Raw genomic sequence first — 16,110 nt, 5'->3', positions numbered from 1 at the left:
CTGCTCTTCTTCTGCTCCAATCGGTTCTTCTGATCATGTGCTTGTTAAAGTGGACATCTCACTGGCCATTCTCAGAGAGCCTCCTCAGCGCCGACGAGTCTGGCATTTCACTCAGGCCGACTGGCACGGTCTGCAAGCAGCCATCAATCAACTGGACTGGTCTCCCATCTCTAATGCCTCTGACATCAATTCTTCCTGGGAATTCTTCCAAAGCAAACTGCTCTCTCTCATGCACAGATTTATCCCATCTCGTCTTCAGTTGTCTTACCCTTCCTCCCGTCCATGGTACACTGAATCATGTGGTGAGGCAGTTGCCCTGAAACAACTTGCCTTTGCGTCTTGGAAGGCAAATCCAACTGAAGGCAATCTCAGTTCCTTCCACCAAGCTCGAAACAAGTGTGTTTCTACCCTCAGGAGTGCCAGGAAGCACTATCTCTCCACACTCAAGATTGAACTCTCAAACCTGTCTCCTTCCTCCAAATCCTGGTGGCGTCTGGTCAAATCCGTTTCTGGTGTTTGTTCCCCCTCCATCCCCTCCCTTACCTCAAATGGCTACACAGTTGACACCGCACGTGACAAAGCCGAATGCCTCAACTCTGTGTTTGCCTCAAAATGTTGTGTCCCAAACCCATCTCTCTCTGTTCCAACCTTTCCCAGTCGAACCCAACTGCTCCTGGACTCTGTGTCCTTCTCTCCTGACAAGGTGGAGAAGTTTTTATCAAACCTCGACTCTGATTCTGCAACTGGACCAGATGGCATCAGCCCTCGGGTCCTAAAATCCTGCTCTGCCGCTCTATCTCACCCTCTCTCTGTTCTTTTCACCCTCTCTTTTCTCAAGGTCATCTGCCAGCATCTTGGAAATCAGCAAACATTACCGCTTTACACAAAAAAGGTGCAAAAACAGATCCTTGCAACTACAGACCAATCAGCCTGCTCCCAATTATCAGCAAAGTCATGGAATCCATCATTGCTTTGGATATCAAATCCTTCCTCTTCTCCAATGGCTTGATCTCTGATCATCAATTTGGATTCAGACCAGGTCATTCTACTCTGGACATGTTGCTTCTGCTGTCTCAACAATGGATGGAGGTCCTCAATGCCAAACAGGAAATCAGAGCTGTCTCACTCGACATATCACATGCATTCGATATGGTCTGGCACCCAGCTCTGCTCACCAAACTCACCTCCTATGGTATTCAGGGAAATCTCCACTCATGGCTTGCGGATTTCCTCTCTGGTCGTAGGCAACGTGTGGCCTTGAATGGATTTCTCTCATCTTCCCTGCCTGTTCTGGCTGGAGTTCCCCAAGGTAGTGTTCTGGGCCCTGTGCTATTTCTGGTCTTCATCAATGATCTCTCTGACTCTCTGGAAAATCCTCTCTATCTCTTTGCTGATGACTCCACTATCTGCCGCTCCATTCCTCATCCCTCAGATCGGCAGTCTGCAGCCTCCTCACTCTCTGCAGACCTGGACAAAATCACAGACTGGTCAAACAAGTGGAACATGTCTTTCAATCCTGACAAATCTCACACTCTTACAATGTCTCTCCGAAAGGACCGACTGGAAAACCCTCCCATCTACTTTCTCAACAATCCTCTCCAAGAAGTTCTGTCGCTCAAGCTTTTGGGTCTCACTATCTGCCATGATCTTTCTTGGGAAAACCACATTTCCAAGCTGGCCTCCAAAGCCAGTCGCCGACTGGGCATCCTCCATCGTGCGAAGTCCTTCCTTGGCACACCTGAGCTCCTCACCACATACAAGGCTTTCATCCGCAGCTCAATGGAATACTGTTCCCCCCTCTTGGCTGGTGCTCCTGCCTCACACCTTGCTCGGCTTCACGCTGTTGAGGCCAAAGCTTTCAGAATCATTGGAATCTCCTGCGATGTAGTCAACTCCGAGGGCCTTTCACTCACTCACCGCAGGCAGGTTGGTGGTCTTTCTGTCTTCTTCCGACTCCTCTCCGGCCTTGCTCCCCCAGCTCTCTCTGTGCTCTGTCCCCCAAATATTCCTTCAGGTCGCACAAGATCTGCCTGCAACCCTCTTATGGTTAAACTGCCAAAGTCTAGGCTCTCTGCTCACCTTCACTCTTTCATTCCCCTTTTCTCCCGCCTCTGGAACAAACTCCCCCACTCCCTTCAATCCCACTCCTCCCTCCAGGTCTTTAAAATAGCTGTTCACCACCATCTCTTATCTTCCCCCATCGAAAACCTTGATCTTTTCTACCCCCGGTAATTCACCCCAGAGTCCTTGCAGTGTTCATATGTTTTATTCCTCTCCCACCTCCCCCCAAGTCCACCCGATGTCCCTGCTCTCAAATGTTGTGTTTGTGTCCTTCCCCCTCTCTCCCCATCTTGTCTGCCGCTCCCCTTGTTTTTTGTGTTTTGTGTGTCGGTTTGTCTTTTTGTGTGATTAATGTTAGCTCTTTCACGAGCCTCGATCTTGTATTAAAAAAAAAAAAAAAAAAAATTGCTTCAGATATGAAATCTTTCCTCTTCTCCAATGGCTTGATCTCTGACCATCAATTTGGTTTCAGACCAGGTCACTCTACTCTGGACATGCTGCTTCTGCTGTCTCAACAATGGAAGGAGGTCCTCAATGCCAAACAGGAAATTAGAGCTGTCTCCCTTGACATTTCACGTGCCTTCGATACGGTCTGGCACCCTGCTCTGCTCACCAAACGCTCCTCCTTTGGTATCCATGGAAATCTCCACGCATGGCTGGCGGACTTCCTCTCTGGTCGTAGTCAGCGTGTGGCCCTGAATGGGTTTCTCTCATCTTCTTCCTGTTCAGGCTGGAGTTCCCCAAGGCAGTGTTCTAGGCCCTGTGCTTTTTCTGGTCTTCATCAATGATCTCTCTGACTCTCTTGAAAATCCTCTCTATCTCTTTGCTGACGACTCGACTCTCTGTCGCTCCATTCCTCATCCCTCAGATCGGCAGTCTGCAGCCTCTTCACTCTCTGCAGACCTGGACAAAATCACAGACTGGGCAAACAAATGGAACATGTCTTTCAATCCTGACAAATCTCACACTCTTACAATGTCTCTCCGAAAAGACCGACTGGACAACCCTCCCATCCACTTTCTGAATAATCCTCTCCAAGAAGTTCTGTCACTCAAGCTTTTGGGTCTCACTATCTGCCATGATCTTTCCTGGGAAAACCACATTTCAAATCTGGCCTCCAAAGCCAGTCGCCGACTGGGCATCCTCCGTCGTGCGAAGTCCTTCCTTGGTACACCTGAGCTCCTCACCACTTCCAAGGCTTTCATCCGCAGCTCTATGGAATACTGCTCTCCCCTCTGGTCTGGTGCTCCTGCCTCACACCTAGCTCGTCTTCACGCTGTTGAAACCAAAGCATTCAGAATCATTGGAATCTCCCGCGATGAAGCTAACTCCAAGGGCCTTTCACTCACTCACCACAGGCAGGTTGGTGGTCTTTCCGTCTTCTCCCGACTGCTCTCTGGCCTTGCCCCCCCCAGCTCTCTCTGGGCTCTGTCCCTCAAATATTCCTACAGGTCGCACAAGATCTGCCTGCAACCCTCTTATGGTTAAACTGCCAAAATCAAGACTCTCTGCTCACCTTCACTCCTTCATTCCTCTTTTCTCCCACCTCTGGAACAAACTCCCTCACTCTCTTCAATCCCACTCCACCCTCCAGGTCTTTAAAACAGCTGTTCACCACCATCTCTTATCTTCCCCCATCCAAAACCTTGATCTTTTCTACCCCCGCTAATTTCGGTCCCCTTGTGTTTTATCCCTCTCCCCCCCCCCCCCTTCCCACGCATCCTCCCCCCAAGCCCTCTCCCTCCCACACTTCTCCCTGCTCTCAAATGTTGTGTTTGTGTGCTTCCCCTTCTCTCCCCATCTTGTCTTCCGCTCCCTCTTTTTATATATTTTGTTTGTCTGGTTGATTTGTTTGTGAAATAAATGTTCGCTCTTTCACGAGCCTCGGTTCAGTATACAAAAAAAAAAAAAGTGAGGTCAGAAGGGGTGTGGAGGTCAACGAAGGGAGAAGTGGACATTTTTTCAGAGAGGGTGGATGAGAATGAGGTAGGTGAAAGAGCGTTTGGCTTTCAGAAGTTGATAGTGCGATAATGCCTTGGTGCTGGGGTGGGGATGTTGATGGTCATAGTGATGGCTAAGTGGTCAGAGAGGGTGAGGTCGGAGCCAGAGAGATGGTGCAAAATTAATCCAGTCGAGCAGACAAGGTCCAGAATGTGCCCACGGTTATGGGTAGGAAAGTTGACATGTTGAGTGAGGTTAAAGCAGGTGAGTAAATCAGTGAAGTCAGTGGTTATTGTGGAGTCGGTGGAGTCCATGTGGATATTGAAATCACCGAGGAGGAGGATTGAGGGGGAGAGGGAACAGAGCTGGGTCAGAAAGTAGGAGAAGTCAGACAGGAATGATGGGTGTGGTTTGGGAGGGCGGTAGACGACAGCCATGACTGACTGTGTGTGACCAGAGAGTTTAAAAGCCAGGTGTTCAAATGATGGAGCAGACGAGATGGAGATGAGGCTGGTCTTGATGTCCTGTCGTTGAATTACGGCAATTCCACCACCTCGGCCCTCCGAGCATGGTTTATTGATGTAAGAATATCCATTGGGTGTAGTGAGGTTGAGTGAGTAGTCCAGTGGTTGTTGCCAGGTTTCAGTGAGACAGAGAAAGTCCCGTTTATTTTCCAGAATGTAGTCGTTCAGGATGAGGCTTTTGTTGTTGAGGGACCGGGTATTGAACAGGGTGAGCTTGATGTTGCTTTGTACGGTGGGGATGACCTCAGGTGATTTAGTCAGGGTTTGCAGACAGGAGGTGCGATCGTGTGCGTTGCTTTGACCAGGTGCACTGGGACGATGAGTGGGAGTGCGCTGAGCCGACCAGAGTACGGGAATGAAGTGACCTGTTTGTAAGTAAACAAACTTACGACCGGAGCCTCTATGAATGTATCTGGGTCGTCGCAGGAGTCCGTGGTATTTGATTGCAGAGATGCATGATGGGGTGGAGTGAGTATTGAGCAGAAGAAGCCTTGCGGCGGAGTACCTTAGAGCCATGCCAGGCAGGAGCGAATGGACGAGTAAGAGGCCAAGGTTGAGGAGGACGAGTAGGCCTTGCCGCAGCGGCAAACGACCGTAGCCGCTAATCAAGACAGCAAAGGCCGCAGCGGCCGACGACCGCAGCCGCTAATCAAGACAGCAAAGGCCGCAGCGGCAAACGACCGCAGCCGCAAGCCAAGACAACAAAGGCCGCAGCGGCAAACAGCCGCAGCCGCAAACCAAGACCGCAGCGGCAAACAGCCACAGCCGCAAACAACGGCCACAAACAACGGGAGCGGGCCTGAGGAAACAGTGGAAGAGCCGGGCAGGCGAAGCCAGGAGCAGAGCTGGGACCGAGCAGAGGGCAGACCCAACGGCCAAAAAGCCGCCACGACCACCAGAAAAGCAGACTATGTGCAATTATTGATATTAATTTATTATATTATTATTTTAATGGTTATTTTGATATATTAATGCTATTGTATTAATTTGTGATTGGAATGATGAATGATGTTGTTTGGAATGAAAATATAGAGAGCATGCTGTCAATGCCTGACGTCCGACTGAAGGTGCCACAAGAATGTGGAATTTAATGGTTCATCGTTTGCCATTTGAACTCATTGAACGCTTGGATTTGGAAGAAGGTCAGAGAGCGGTATTCAGGATTGCAAACAGATAGCGAAAGAGAGGTGTGATGTGATGGGGGTGAGTTGCTTGAAGGATGAAGTGGGACAAATCGTTGTGGACCCAGATGGAATTAAAGGAAGATGAAAGAGAATATATGGAAATACTGTTGAATGCAGAGAATGAACGGGATGGCAACATAGAGAGTAACCCAGTTTTAGGACCGGCAGAGAAGATAACTGAGAAGGAAGTTGAGGAATCGAATAAAAGCAATGAAGAGTAGAAAAGCGGGAGGGCCGACGGGAGTTGTGGGAGATATGTTGAAGGCAGCGGGAAATTGGGGTGTGAAGAGAATGACAGAGATCTGCAATCTGGTGGTGAAAGAAGGCCGCATTCCAGTGGTTTGGGAACTGAGTACCCTCGTCCCTCTTGTTACGGATTCGTCACTTCCGCTGTTGTGGTTTTCATCCACTTGAAACATTTCTGGTTCTATGTATTATTATTATTATTGTTTGAGGGAAATAGCCATTATTATTGTCAGAATGTAAAAAGGTTCATGTTAATTGAAACAGGAAACTGGATCGGGAACCGGAAGCTGAAGAGGAATAGGAGGGAGAAGAAGGCGGGAAAAGGTCGGACAAGAAGCTGGTCGCTTCCAGCTCTGGAGCGAGCGTTGTCGAACAAAAGTCGCGAGTGAACTTTGAGTTTCCTGGAAAGGAATTCCTGCGATAAGAATGGTTATCACTGTGACTGATCAAATCTGCGTGTCAGGTTGGCATTGGATTCGGAGAAACCATCGTCGTGTGATTTCGTCTCAAGTATGAGCCGTCCGCCATTGTGACTCGCGCGTCGAGCAAAGTGTCTTTGCTTCGCGTCAGCTTTTTTTCACCATCCAGACGTCTATCTGGGATGTGTGTGTGCAACGCGGAGTTTGAAGATTAATTTGTGGTTCGCCGACTGAACTGTGAACGTTCATACCTGGAGGGCGCCTTTGGATTTCCCATTCCTCCGTGAGTTTGCCTTTGGTTTTGGACCACGTGACTTTTTGCGCCGCTCCGGCCGCCTATGCCTTTTGTGCTGTTTTGGCGATGCGACTGAGCCCGTCATCTGAACAGGGTTCGGGTTTCGATTCAATATCGCTCTGACACTCGCTGGAGGGGATCACCTTTGAGCTATAGAGACATTGGGGAATGTTCTTTCTTCACTCACTTGGAGCTGTGAGTTATCTTATCCTAGCTGATGGTACCATCATAAGATGTGTTGATTGTATTGTTGATTGCTATGATTGTTGTATCGTTATTCTTGTGTGATTTTTAATACAATATTTGTTTGTGGTTAACCATTGGTGTGGTTTCCCTATTGATTTTTGACACGGAATAACATATTTTTCTGCCGTGGCTCCTCTCGGGGCTCGGAGGTACACCGTGACCAGGGGGTCGGGGAGGAGCACGTAACAGAAATTGGGGGCTCGTCCAATTGACTCGTGGGCTCGAAATTGGGTCTTTGTCAGGGATAAAATTCCCTAAATTTCGTCTGGGAAAGAATTCCCCAGCATTCCCAAATTTTCCAAATTTGGAATTTTTCTAACATTCCCAAATTTTTCAAAAATAAAATTAATTTTTTTTTTTTAAATTTCTTGTGTGAAGGTTAACAGGTGCTAACGGATAGTCACCATGGTGTTTGATGCAGAAAAGTTTGCGGCGTCCTCTAGTGAGGCACAGTTCCAAGCGTTAAAAAAATCGGAACCCTTGATATTGGCCAGACATTTTAACTTGGAGGTCCGAGTTAGTATGAAGAAAGCAGAGATGCAGACATTGGTGATAGAATCTCTGGTGGGACAAGGAACATGGAAAGAGGTAGCCTTGGATTGGTTACCCGAGGAACAAGAAAATGTGGAGCTCCGGAAAATGGAGATGCAACTGCAGAGCCAGGAAAGGTTAAAAGCAGAGGAAAGGAGAGCTGCAAGAGAACTCGAGGAAAGAAGAGCAGCACAGGAAAGAGAACTCGAGGAGAGAAGAGCAGAGGAAAGGAGAACTGAAAGAGAACTCGAGGAAAAAAGAGCAGCACAGGAATGAGAACTCGAGGGAAAAAGAGCAGAACAGGAACGAGAACTCGAGGAAGGAAGAGCAGAGGAAAGGAGAGTTGAAAGGGAACTCGTGGAAAGAAGAGAAAAGGAAAGAGCGGAGGAAAGAAGAGCCGAAAGGGAGTTAAAGCAACATGCCATGGAGCTTCAGAAGGAAATTAAATTCAAGGAGCTGGAGGTAATGAGAGAACGGGGAGAGGTACCATCCATGCCGGCTGGTTCGACAACTAGTCAGAACACCTGGGATGTTGGTAGACATGTGAGGCTTGTTCCACCCTTCAATGAAAAGGAGGTAGCCAAGTTTTTTTTACACTTTGAGAAAGTGGCTCGAATGCTAAAATGGCCTGAGGAGTCCTGGACCATGTTAGTGCAAAGTGTTCTGGTGGGTAAAGCTCAAGATATTTATTCAGCTTTACCGATTGACCAATGTGCAGATTATGAGATAGTGAAGAAAACCATTCTCAAAGCCTATGAATTGGTCCCTGAAGCTTACCGGCAAAAATTCCGGAATGCCAGGAAGAGGGAGGGTGAGACCCATGTGGAGTTTGCCCGAATGAAAGAAACCATGTTTGATCAGTGGTGTGATTCAAAAGGGGTTGGGAAAGACTTCAAACTGTTGCGACAATTGATCCTGGTGGAGGAATTCAAATAGTGTGTCCACGAGGACATTAAAGTACATCTGGAGGAAAAGAAGGTACCAGAGTTGTATGAGGCAGCAACCGTGGCAGATGACGATGCCTTAACACACAGGATGGGGTTCCACAAACCTAACTTCTCGCCTAGAGTTCGCCAGGGGAGTTATGGTACATCCGTTGCGGAGAACGAACATTCATGGGGGCGGCCTCGAGATGACTATGAGGACAACTCTGATACCGTGACTTTTAGGAATCAGAAGACTACAGTTCCAAGACAGACTTATCTTCCGGGGGGCTCGAGGCAAAACATGAGTTTCTCCTCCGGGCCTACTTGCGCTTTTTGCAAGACACCTGGACACTTGATGTCCCAATGTTATGCCCTGGAAAGGAAAAATTAGGAGCGGAGTCAGACTAGTACAACTCCGAATGCATTGGCAAATGTGAGAAATCGCCCTCAAAAGGGTTACAAACCATTTATTTCAGAGGGGGTTGTGTCACTGGATGGAGACTTGACTAACCAGAGACCTGTTAGGGTGTTGAGGGACACAGGAGCACATCAATCTTTGATGCTTGAGGGCATTTTGCCATTGTCAGAGAAGACGGCAACTGGTGTTAGTGTTCGGTTACAGGGGGTTGGTGGCTGTGTTAAAGCTCCACTTCATGTCATCCATTTAAAGTCTGATTTGGTGTCAGGACCGGTCACCGTAGGTTTACAAGCCACTCTTCCTGTAGAGGGAGTATCTTTTGTTATCGGGAATGATTTGGCCGGTGGTCAAGTTTCTGGTAACCCGATGTTTGTTGAAAAGCCTAGTAGGAAGCGCCCTGAAGAGAAGAGGAAGTACCCTGGAATTAAGTGTCAGCACACACAAGTCAGGGATGGAGGCAATATTGGCAAGCTCTTTGTAGGTGGACTGAACTTCAACACAAAGGAAGATGTTATGGACTCTGTCTTCAGCAAATATGGACCGCTCTTGGAAGTGCTGCTGATAAAAGACAGGGAGACGCAAAAGTCAAGAGGGTTTGGCTTTGTCACGTTTGAAAACACAAAGGATGCCAAAGATGCAGAAAATGATTTGGATGGCAAGGATTTGGATGGTCGGACCATAACAGTAGAGAAGGCAGGCCATAGGTGTTGAGGGGGCTACAGAGGAGGAAAACGTGGAGGTAGTTTCAGGGATGGCTATGGCTCCCGGGGTGAGAGTAGTGGTTTTGGTGGTGGCCGCAGTCGATATTACTATGGAGGCTCCCAGAGTTACGGCAGCTCCCGAAGGGATGATTTATCAGGGTAGTGGCCGAGAAGGAGACCGCTATTCACATGACTACAGCGACAAGCGGTCCAACCGTGATTATTATGAAAGTTAGGAAGAGTTGAAGCACTGAATGCTGCGGGGCAGCCGAGCCAAGATTCCTTCACGGATTAACCGTGAATGCCGCGTTCCTAAAGGCATCCATGTAGTGAACTTTCCTGCACGGATTAACCGTGAACTCCACGTTCCTAAAGGTGTCCATGTAGTGAACTTTCCGACACAGATTAACCGTGAACTCCACGTTCCTAAAGGCGTCCATGTAGTGAACACTTCCAGGCTTCACCACCCAACCACCATGGAACCTGGCTCTCAGCTCGGCCTCCCGGAAAAGGTGCTATAGATTTGCTTGACTTTGGATTTTTGATCACAACCCCTTAACCTTCATTCAAAAGAAATAAAAAATAAAAATCAGAGGTTGATGAGATGGAGTTTGGCTTTGCAGGAGTTCAACTGGGAAATTGAACATGTAAAGGGCAGGGACAATGTCGTTGCTGATGCTTTGTCCAGAGTGAATTAACTTTGGAAATCTCTGTCAGTTGTTTGAAATTTTGTTGCTTTATATTTTGGGAAATATTGATTATTCTTGCTCACGGGAATTGATAATTTGGGTGCGAGTTTACTTTTGTTTGTTGGAAGAGTTTTGCCTGCAAAGAAAGTTTTTGCTGTGTTCAAACTTTCTTTCTTGAGGGGGGGGGAAGTGTTACGGATTCGTCACCTCCGCTGTTGTGGTTTTCATCCACTTGAAACATTTCTGGTTCAATGTATTATTATTATTATTGTTTGAGGGAAATAGCCATTATTATTGTCAGAATGTAAAAAGGTTAATGTTAATTGAAACAGGAAACCGGATCAGGAACCGGAAGACGAAGAGGAATAGGAGGGAGAAGAAGGCGGGAAAAGGTCGGACAAGAAGCTGGTCGCTTCCAGCTCCGGAGCGAGCATTGTCGAATGAAAGTCGCTAGTGAACTTTGAGTTTCCTGGAAAGGAATTCCTGCGATAAGAGTGGTTATCGCTGTGACTGATCAAATCTGCGCGTCAGGTTGGCGTTGGATTCGGAGAAACCATCGTCATGTGATTTCGTCTCAAGTACGAGCCATCCGCCATTGTGACTCGCGCCCTTCGCGCGTCGAGCAAGGTGTCTTTGTTTCGCGTCAGCTTTTTTCCACCATCCAGACGTCTATCTGGGATGTGTGTGTGCAACGCGGAGTTTGAAGATTAATTTGTGGTTCGCCGACTGAGCTGTGAACGTTCATACATGGAGGGCGCCTTTGGATTTCCCATTCCTCCATGAGTTTGCCTTTCGTTTTGGACCACGTGACTTTTTGTGCCGCTCCGGCCGCCTACGCCTGTTGTGCTGTTTTGGCGGTGCGACTGAGCCCGTCATCTGAACGGGGTTCAGGTTTCGATTCGATATCGCTCTGACACTCGCTGGAGGGTATCACCTTTGAGCTATAGAGACATTGGGGAATGTTCTTTCTTCACTCACTTGGAGCTGTGAGTTATCTTATCTGAGCTGATGGTACCATCATAAGATGTGTTGATTGTATTGTTGATTGCTATGATTGTTGTATCGTTATTCTTGTGTGATTTTTAACACAATATTTGTTTGTGGTTAACCATTGGTGTGGTTTCCCGATTGATTTGGGACACGGAATAACATATTTTTCTGCCGTGGCTCCTCTCAGGGCTCGGAGGTACACCGTGACCAGGGGGTCGGGGAGGAGCACGTAACACTCTATACAAGGGGAAAGGTGACCCTCTGGACTGTGGCTCGAATCGAGTGATAAAGTTATTGGAGCATGGAATGAAGGTATTGGAAAGGGTGTTGGAGAGGAGGATAAGGAAGAAAGTGAAGATTGACTAAATGCAGTTTGGATTTATGCCAGGAAGAGAAACGACAGACACACTTTTTATTGTGAGGCAGTTGCAGGAGAAGTACATAGAGAAGAGGAAGAAGTTGTTTCTTGGGTTTGTTGATCTTGAGAAAGCATTCGATAGGGCTCCACGTGAAGTAGTGACGTGGGCATTAAGGAAGTTAGGAGTGGAGGAATGGTTGATCAGAGTAGTGATGGCAATGTACAAAAGAGCACGCACAGCTGTAAGGACGAAGGACGGGAAGAGTGGTGAGTTTGAGGTGAAGGTGGGAGTGCATCAGGGGTCGGTACTAAGTCCACTACTATTTGTAGCTGTGATGGAGGTGCTGGCTCGGAACCTAAAGGAGGGTTTACCGTGGAGTTGATGTATACCAGATGATCTGGTGTTGATAGTAGAAAGTATGGATGGACTGAAGGAGAAGATGAACAAGTGGAAGGAATGTATGGAGACAAAAAGTCTGAAGGTGAATATCGGAAAAACGAAGGTGATGGCAAGTGGTAAAGCATGTGGTGAGGTGGAAAGAACTGGGAAGTGGCCGTGTGCTGTGTGCAGGAAGGGTGTCAGAGTGAATTCCATTCAATGTACAATGTGCGCTGAGTGGGTTCATCAAAAATGTAGTGGTTTGAGAGGGTCATTAACCAGTGTGGCAGCTACATTCAAGTATAAGGTGTGCACAGAGGGAGCTGCAGATGGAGGAAATGGTGAGTTGGACCTTGGAGACGGCAAGAAGCTGGAAGGTGTGGAAACATTTTGCTACGTAGGAGACATGCTGAATGGATAAGGTGGATCAGACTCGGCAACGGTTGCTGGAGTGAGATGTGCATGGAAGAAGTTTTGGGAACTGAGTAGCGTGCTGACGAGGAGGGGAGTGTCATTGAAGCTGAAGGGAAAGGTGTATGCTGCATGTGTGAGAAGTGTTATGATTTATGGGAGCGAGACATGGGTAATGAACGTAGAGCAGCAACGAAGGCTGGAAAGGGTGGAAATGCGAATGGTTCGGTGGATGTGTGGAGTATCGTTGAGAGTGAGGAAGACAAATGATGAATTGCGAAAGATGATGGCAATAGAGCCTGTGATGGATGCTGTGAAGAGAAACAGTTTGAGATGGTTTGGTCATGTGTTGAGGAAGGATGAAAGTGATTGGTTGAGAAGAGTGATGGAAATGAATGTAGAAGGAAGTAGAGGACGGGAAAGACCGAGAAAGACTTGGCTAAAGATGGTCGAAGAAGAAATGCGGGCAAGGGGGTTAACAAGGGGAGTTGCAGAAAATAGGGCAAAATGGAGAAGATTGTCATGGGGACCGCAAGGCTAACCCCCGCTCTTGCAGGGAAAATTGCCTTAATATGCCTGTTGTTTGTTGTTGTATCGTTTGCCATTTGCCGTTTTTATACCCAAGTCATTCACGAACAGGCTTTCCATGCGTGAAGTCAAAAAATTAATACTTTCATTATTTTCTCACTGCTAAATGGTATCCCCACCCATGTCATACTACACTTTTCAACTAAAGTATCAAACAAGCCACGGAGTATCGGTCTTGTTTTATTGTATGATTGGAAAAGCCACCTCAACCCCACCAACCTTGTCTGTCCTACAGCATTATTCCCAGGCCCCGTCCAATACGTTCACACATATAATGTACCAATTGAGCGTGGTGTTGGCTTCGTGGTTAGGGTGCCGGCTTGGGATCCTAGGATCCTGTGCTCGAATCCCAGTCGATCGCTGAATTAACGCCAGGGGGGTTGACTCAGCCGGTCATCCCTCCGATGTCGGCAAATTGAGTACCAGTTCACTGGTAATTCCCTGTGCGTTGCAAGAGGTGACCAAGAGGGTTGGCGGCAGGAAGGGCATCCGGCCACAAAACATTGCTCCCCCCAAGCCCTCTCCCTCCCACAGATCTCCTGATGTCCCTGCTCTCAAATGCTGTATTTGTGTGCTTCCCCCTCTCTCCCCATCTTGTCTCTCGCTCCCTCTATTATATGTCCGTTTGTTTTTTTTTTCCATAAATATTAGCTCTTACACGAGCCTGGATCTTGTATACAAAAAAAAATAAAATCTCAAAAGGTTATGGACGTACAAAATTTGGTGGACAGATTAGGTGTGTAACAAGGATGAAACTGATTTGATTTTGGTCACGAAACCCAAATCCAGATCCACATAATATAATTTTAAGGGATACTTCACGATTGAGTGATAGGGGAAAAAACGATATGTAGCATGATATTACACGATATGTAACATGATAACAAAAAACGATATGTATTAAAAGGTTTTGGATGGATTATGACATAATTTGGTGGATGAGTTGGGTAGGTTACAAGAACAAGCCAATTAGATTTTGGTTCAGGTCCGAATGCACATCCGACCTCTCAGTGGGATATAAAATATCGACCGTTCAGCCTGGCGGAGGTATGCTCTGTACCAAGTGCCATTCTAGTTACCTTTGTAGGAACTTGTTGAGTGGACCCAGCGGAGCTAATTCCATCACCAGCATCAGAGTCTTGTTATTGTCACAAACACCAAACATTCGGACAATATAAGGATGGTCGAGCTGGTGCATTAGTTCTGCCTCCCGCATGAGCTCCTCTCTCAAAAGCTCTTGGTTGTTCGCTTGCTTCAGCACCTTCACAGCGGCATGCACTTCACGACTGCACAAAAGGCAAAGAGGAAGAAGAAACTAAAACATTTTTGTCATCACTCACCTCATCACAAAACTTGTTTCCAGCATGCGGACTCTGGGTCATGGCTCCTGGGTCTCCATTTGCAGCTATGTAAGCATTCATGTTCTGATCCTCGGAATCAATGGCATTTCTTGTCAAGATGTTGAGCTACGAAGTTTGCTCCTCTGTCTGCTTCAACATGTCTGTCCTATTTCTATCAAAATGCTCATGAGATGTTTTAACAACTCCATTGGTAGCAAATGCTGCGCCACTTGCCCATTAGCATTTGCTGGTGGCTTTTAAAGAGTAAAAAAAATGGCCATTTATAGTGAAAAGAGTTAGACTCTATGGAAATATGACATCTATATAAAAGGGAAAAGTTACATTAAATGTTTAATATGAAACAAAATATAGTCGGTATGAGTCTGGCCCATATTTTTTGTACGTTGACAAAAAGTGAGGGACGAGAAATTACATGTTCATGTGAATTAATCCGTTCTCTACAAGTCAACACTGGTCCATCACAACATCAGCACCTAACATTGATTGCTCGTGAAATTTATCCATTCCACCCCACATTCAACGTTTCTGTCCATTATCTCGACCCTGGTACGCTGATGTATGTGGTGAGGCAACTCATTCTCCTCCCCGAATGCAAACCCTACTCAGTGCAAACTGCAGTCTTTCCACATGGCTCAGAACTATTAGGTATCTCTCCTACAAAGAGCCATGGTCCAACATCAGGTTCACCTGTGATCATTTAGCCTCTGACAATCCTCCAAAGCCCAGAAGAGCTGATCAACCTTATCTCTTGTACACATTCCTCCTCCATTCCTTCCCTCTTAAAGAATGGAGTCATTCTGGATATTGCTCTAGAAAAAGCAAAGTTCCTCAACTTTGTCTTCAGTCAAAAGGCCAAGGTTCCAAATCCACCCCTTCCTATATCAACCGTTTCCACTTTTACAGAATGCTCCCTACAGCATGTGCACTTCTCCCCTGCCATAGAGGAAAGGTTTCTAACCAACTGGACACCTCCTCCACAACTGGTCCTGATGGCATAAGTGCTTCAATCCTCGGGAACTGTGCTCCAGTTGTTTCATACCTCTCTTCTCTCTCTTTCATATGTCCTTCTTGGATGGGAAAAATCCTCCTTCGAAAGTCTCAAACATCACTCCTACTCCTACCAAACAAAAAAAAAATGTTTCAAACCAATCCCCTTAACTACAGACATATCAGCCTTCTCCCAATCATAAGCAAACAACTCACCATCGCAGTTGCAAGACCCCTGGCACAACTGTGGCGAAATTCCCAGCACCGAGCTCAATGTCTGTATTTAAAGTGAGAGCATTGGGGTTCAGTTCAATTGTGCGGAGCTCGTCAGGGTCGTGGTAAGGACTTTCAAACACGTCTGTTTCTGATGGTTTCGTGGCTGGCCCATACACATTCTCAGTGGATTGCATACCTGCTGAAGGATTGGCAACAAGTTGAGAATGGGGGAAATGGTAAGGTTGATATTGTTAATATCATTTCTAACAGTTAGAAATTCAGTTGATTGAAAGATTAAGGGAGGAACTAATCAGGAATGAGTCGTTAAATGAGACACACCATGGTAAATTATTGTTCGATAAAGTTACCACAAAAATAACAAACCACTTGTTATCCTAATTCCTGAGATTTTTCTGCTAAAACGTTGATGAAGAAAAGCCTATTGTTCCTGTACATTGTAACATGATTAATGTACCCCAAATTATTTAGTTTTTGTCTGCATTTACATAAACCAATTCACCTAACTTGCCTTTACATCAGATAAACACTCTCACTAACTCAAACAAGAGAGTTCATAGAACACGTTACCTCTCACTGGCTTGAGAAACAAGGGCATGGGTGGGGTCTATAAGCGGCAAA

The 16,110-nt window shown here is 46.7% G+C and overlaps 1 protein-coding gene across 1 annotated transcript in view; it reads right to left on the bottom strand.

The window, feature by feature from the left end:
• LOC137421570 (tyrosine-protein kinase ZAP-70) overlaps positions 1–15,665 on the bottom strand; it is an 84,097-nt gene extending 68,432 nt beyond the window's left edge. The window contains exons 1-2 of the mRNA XM_068107755.2: positions 15,472–15,665; positions 13,987–14,193 (exon numbers count right to left, since the gene is read on the bottom strand). Coding sequence (XP_067963856.2) covers positions 13,987–14,193; positions 15,472–15,665 — 401 coding nt within the window. The remainder of the gene's footprint in view (positions 1–13,986; positions 14,194–15,471) is intronic.
• Between the last annotated feature and the right edge of the window lie 445 nt (positions 15,666–16,110).

Source organism: Myxine glutinosa, chromosome 2, assembly GCF_964187855.1.
Source record: "Myxine glutinosa chromosome 2, kmMyxGlut1.1, whole genome shotgun sequence".
NCBI lineage: Eukaryota > Metazoa > Chordata > Myxini > Myxiniformes > Myxinidae > Myxine > Myxine glutinosa.
This window is presented reverse-complemented; position numbering and strand designations above follow the sequence as displayed.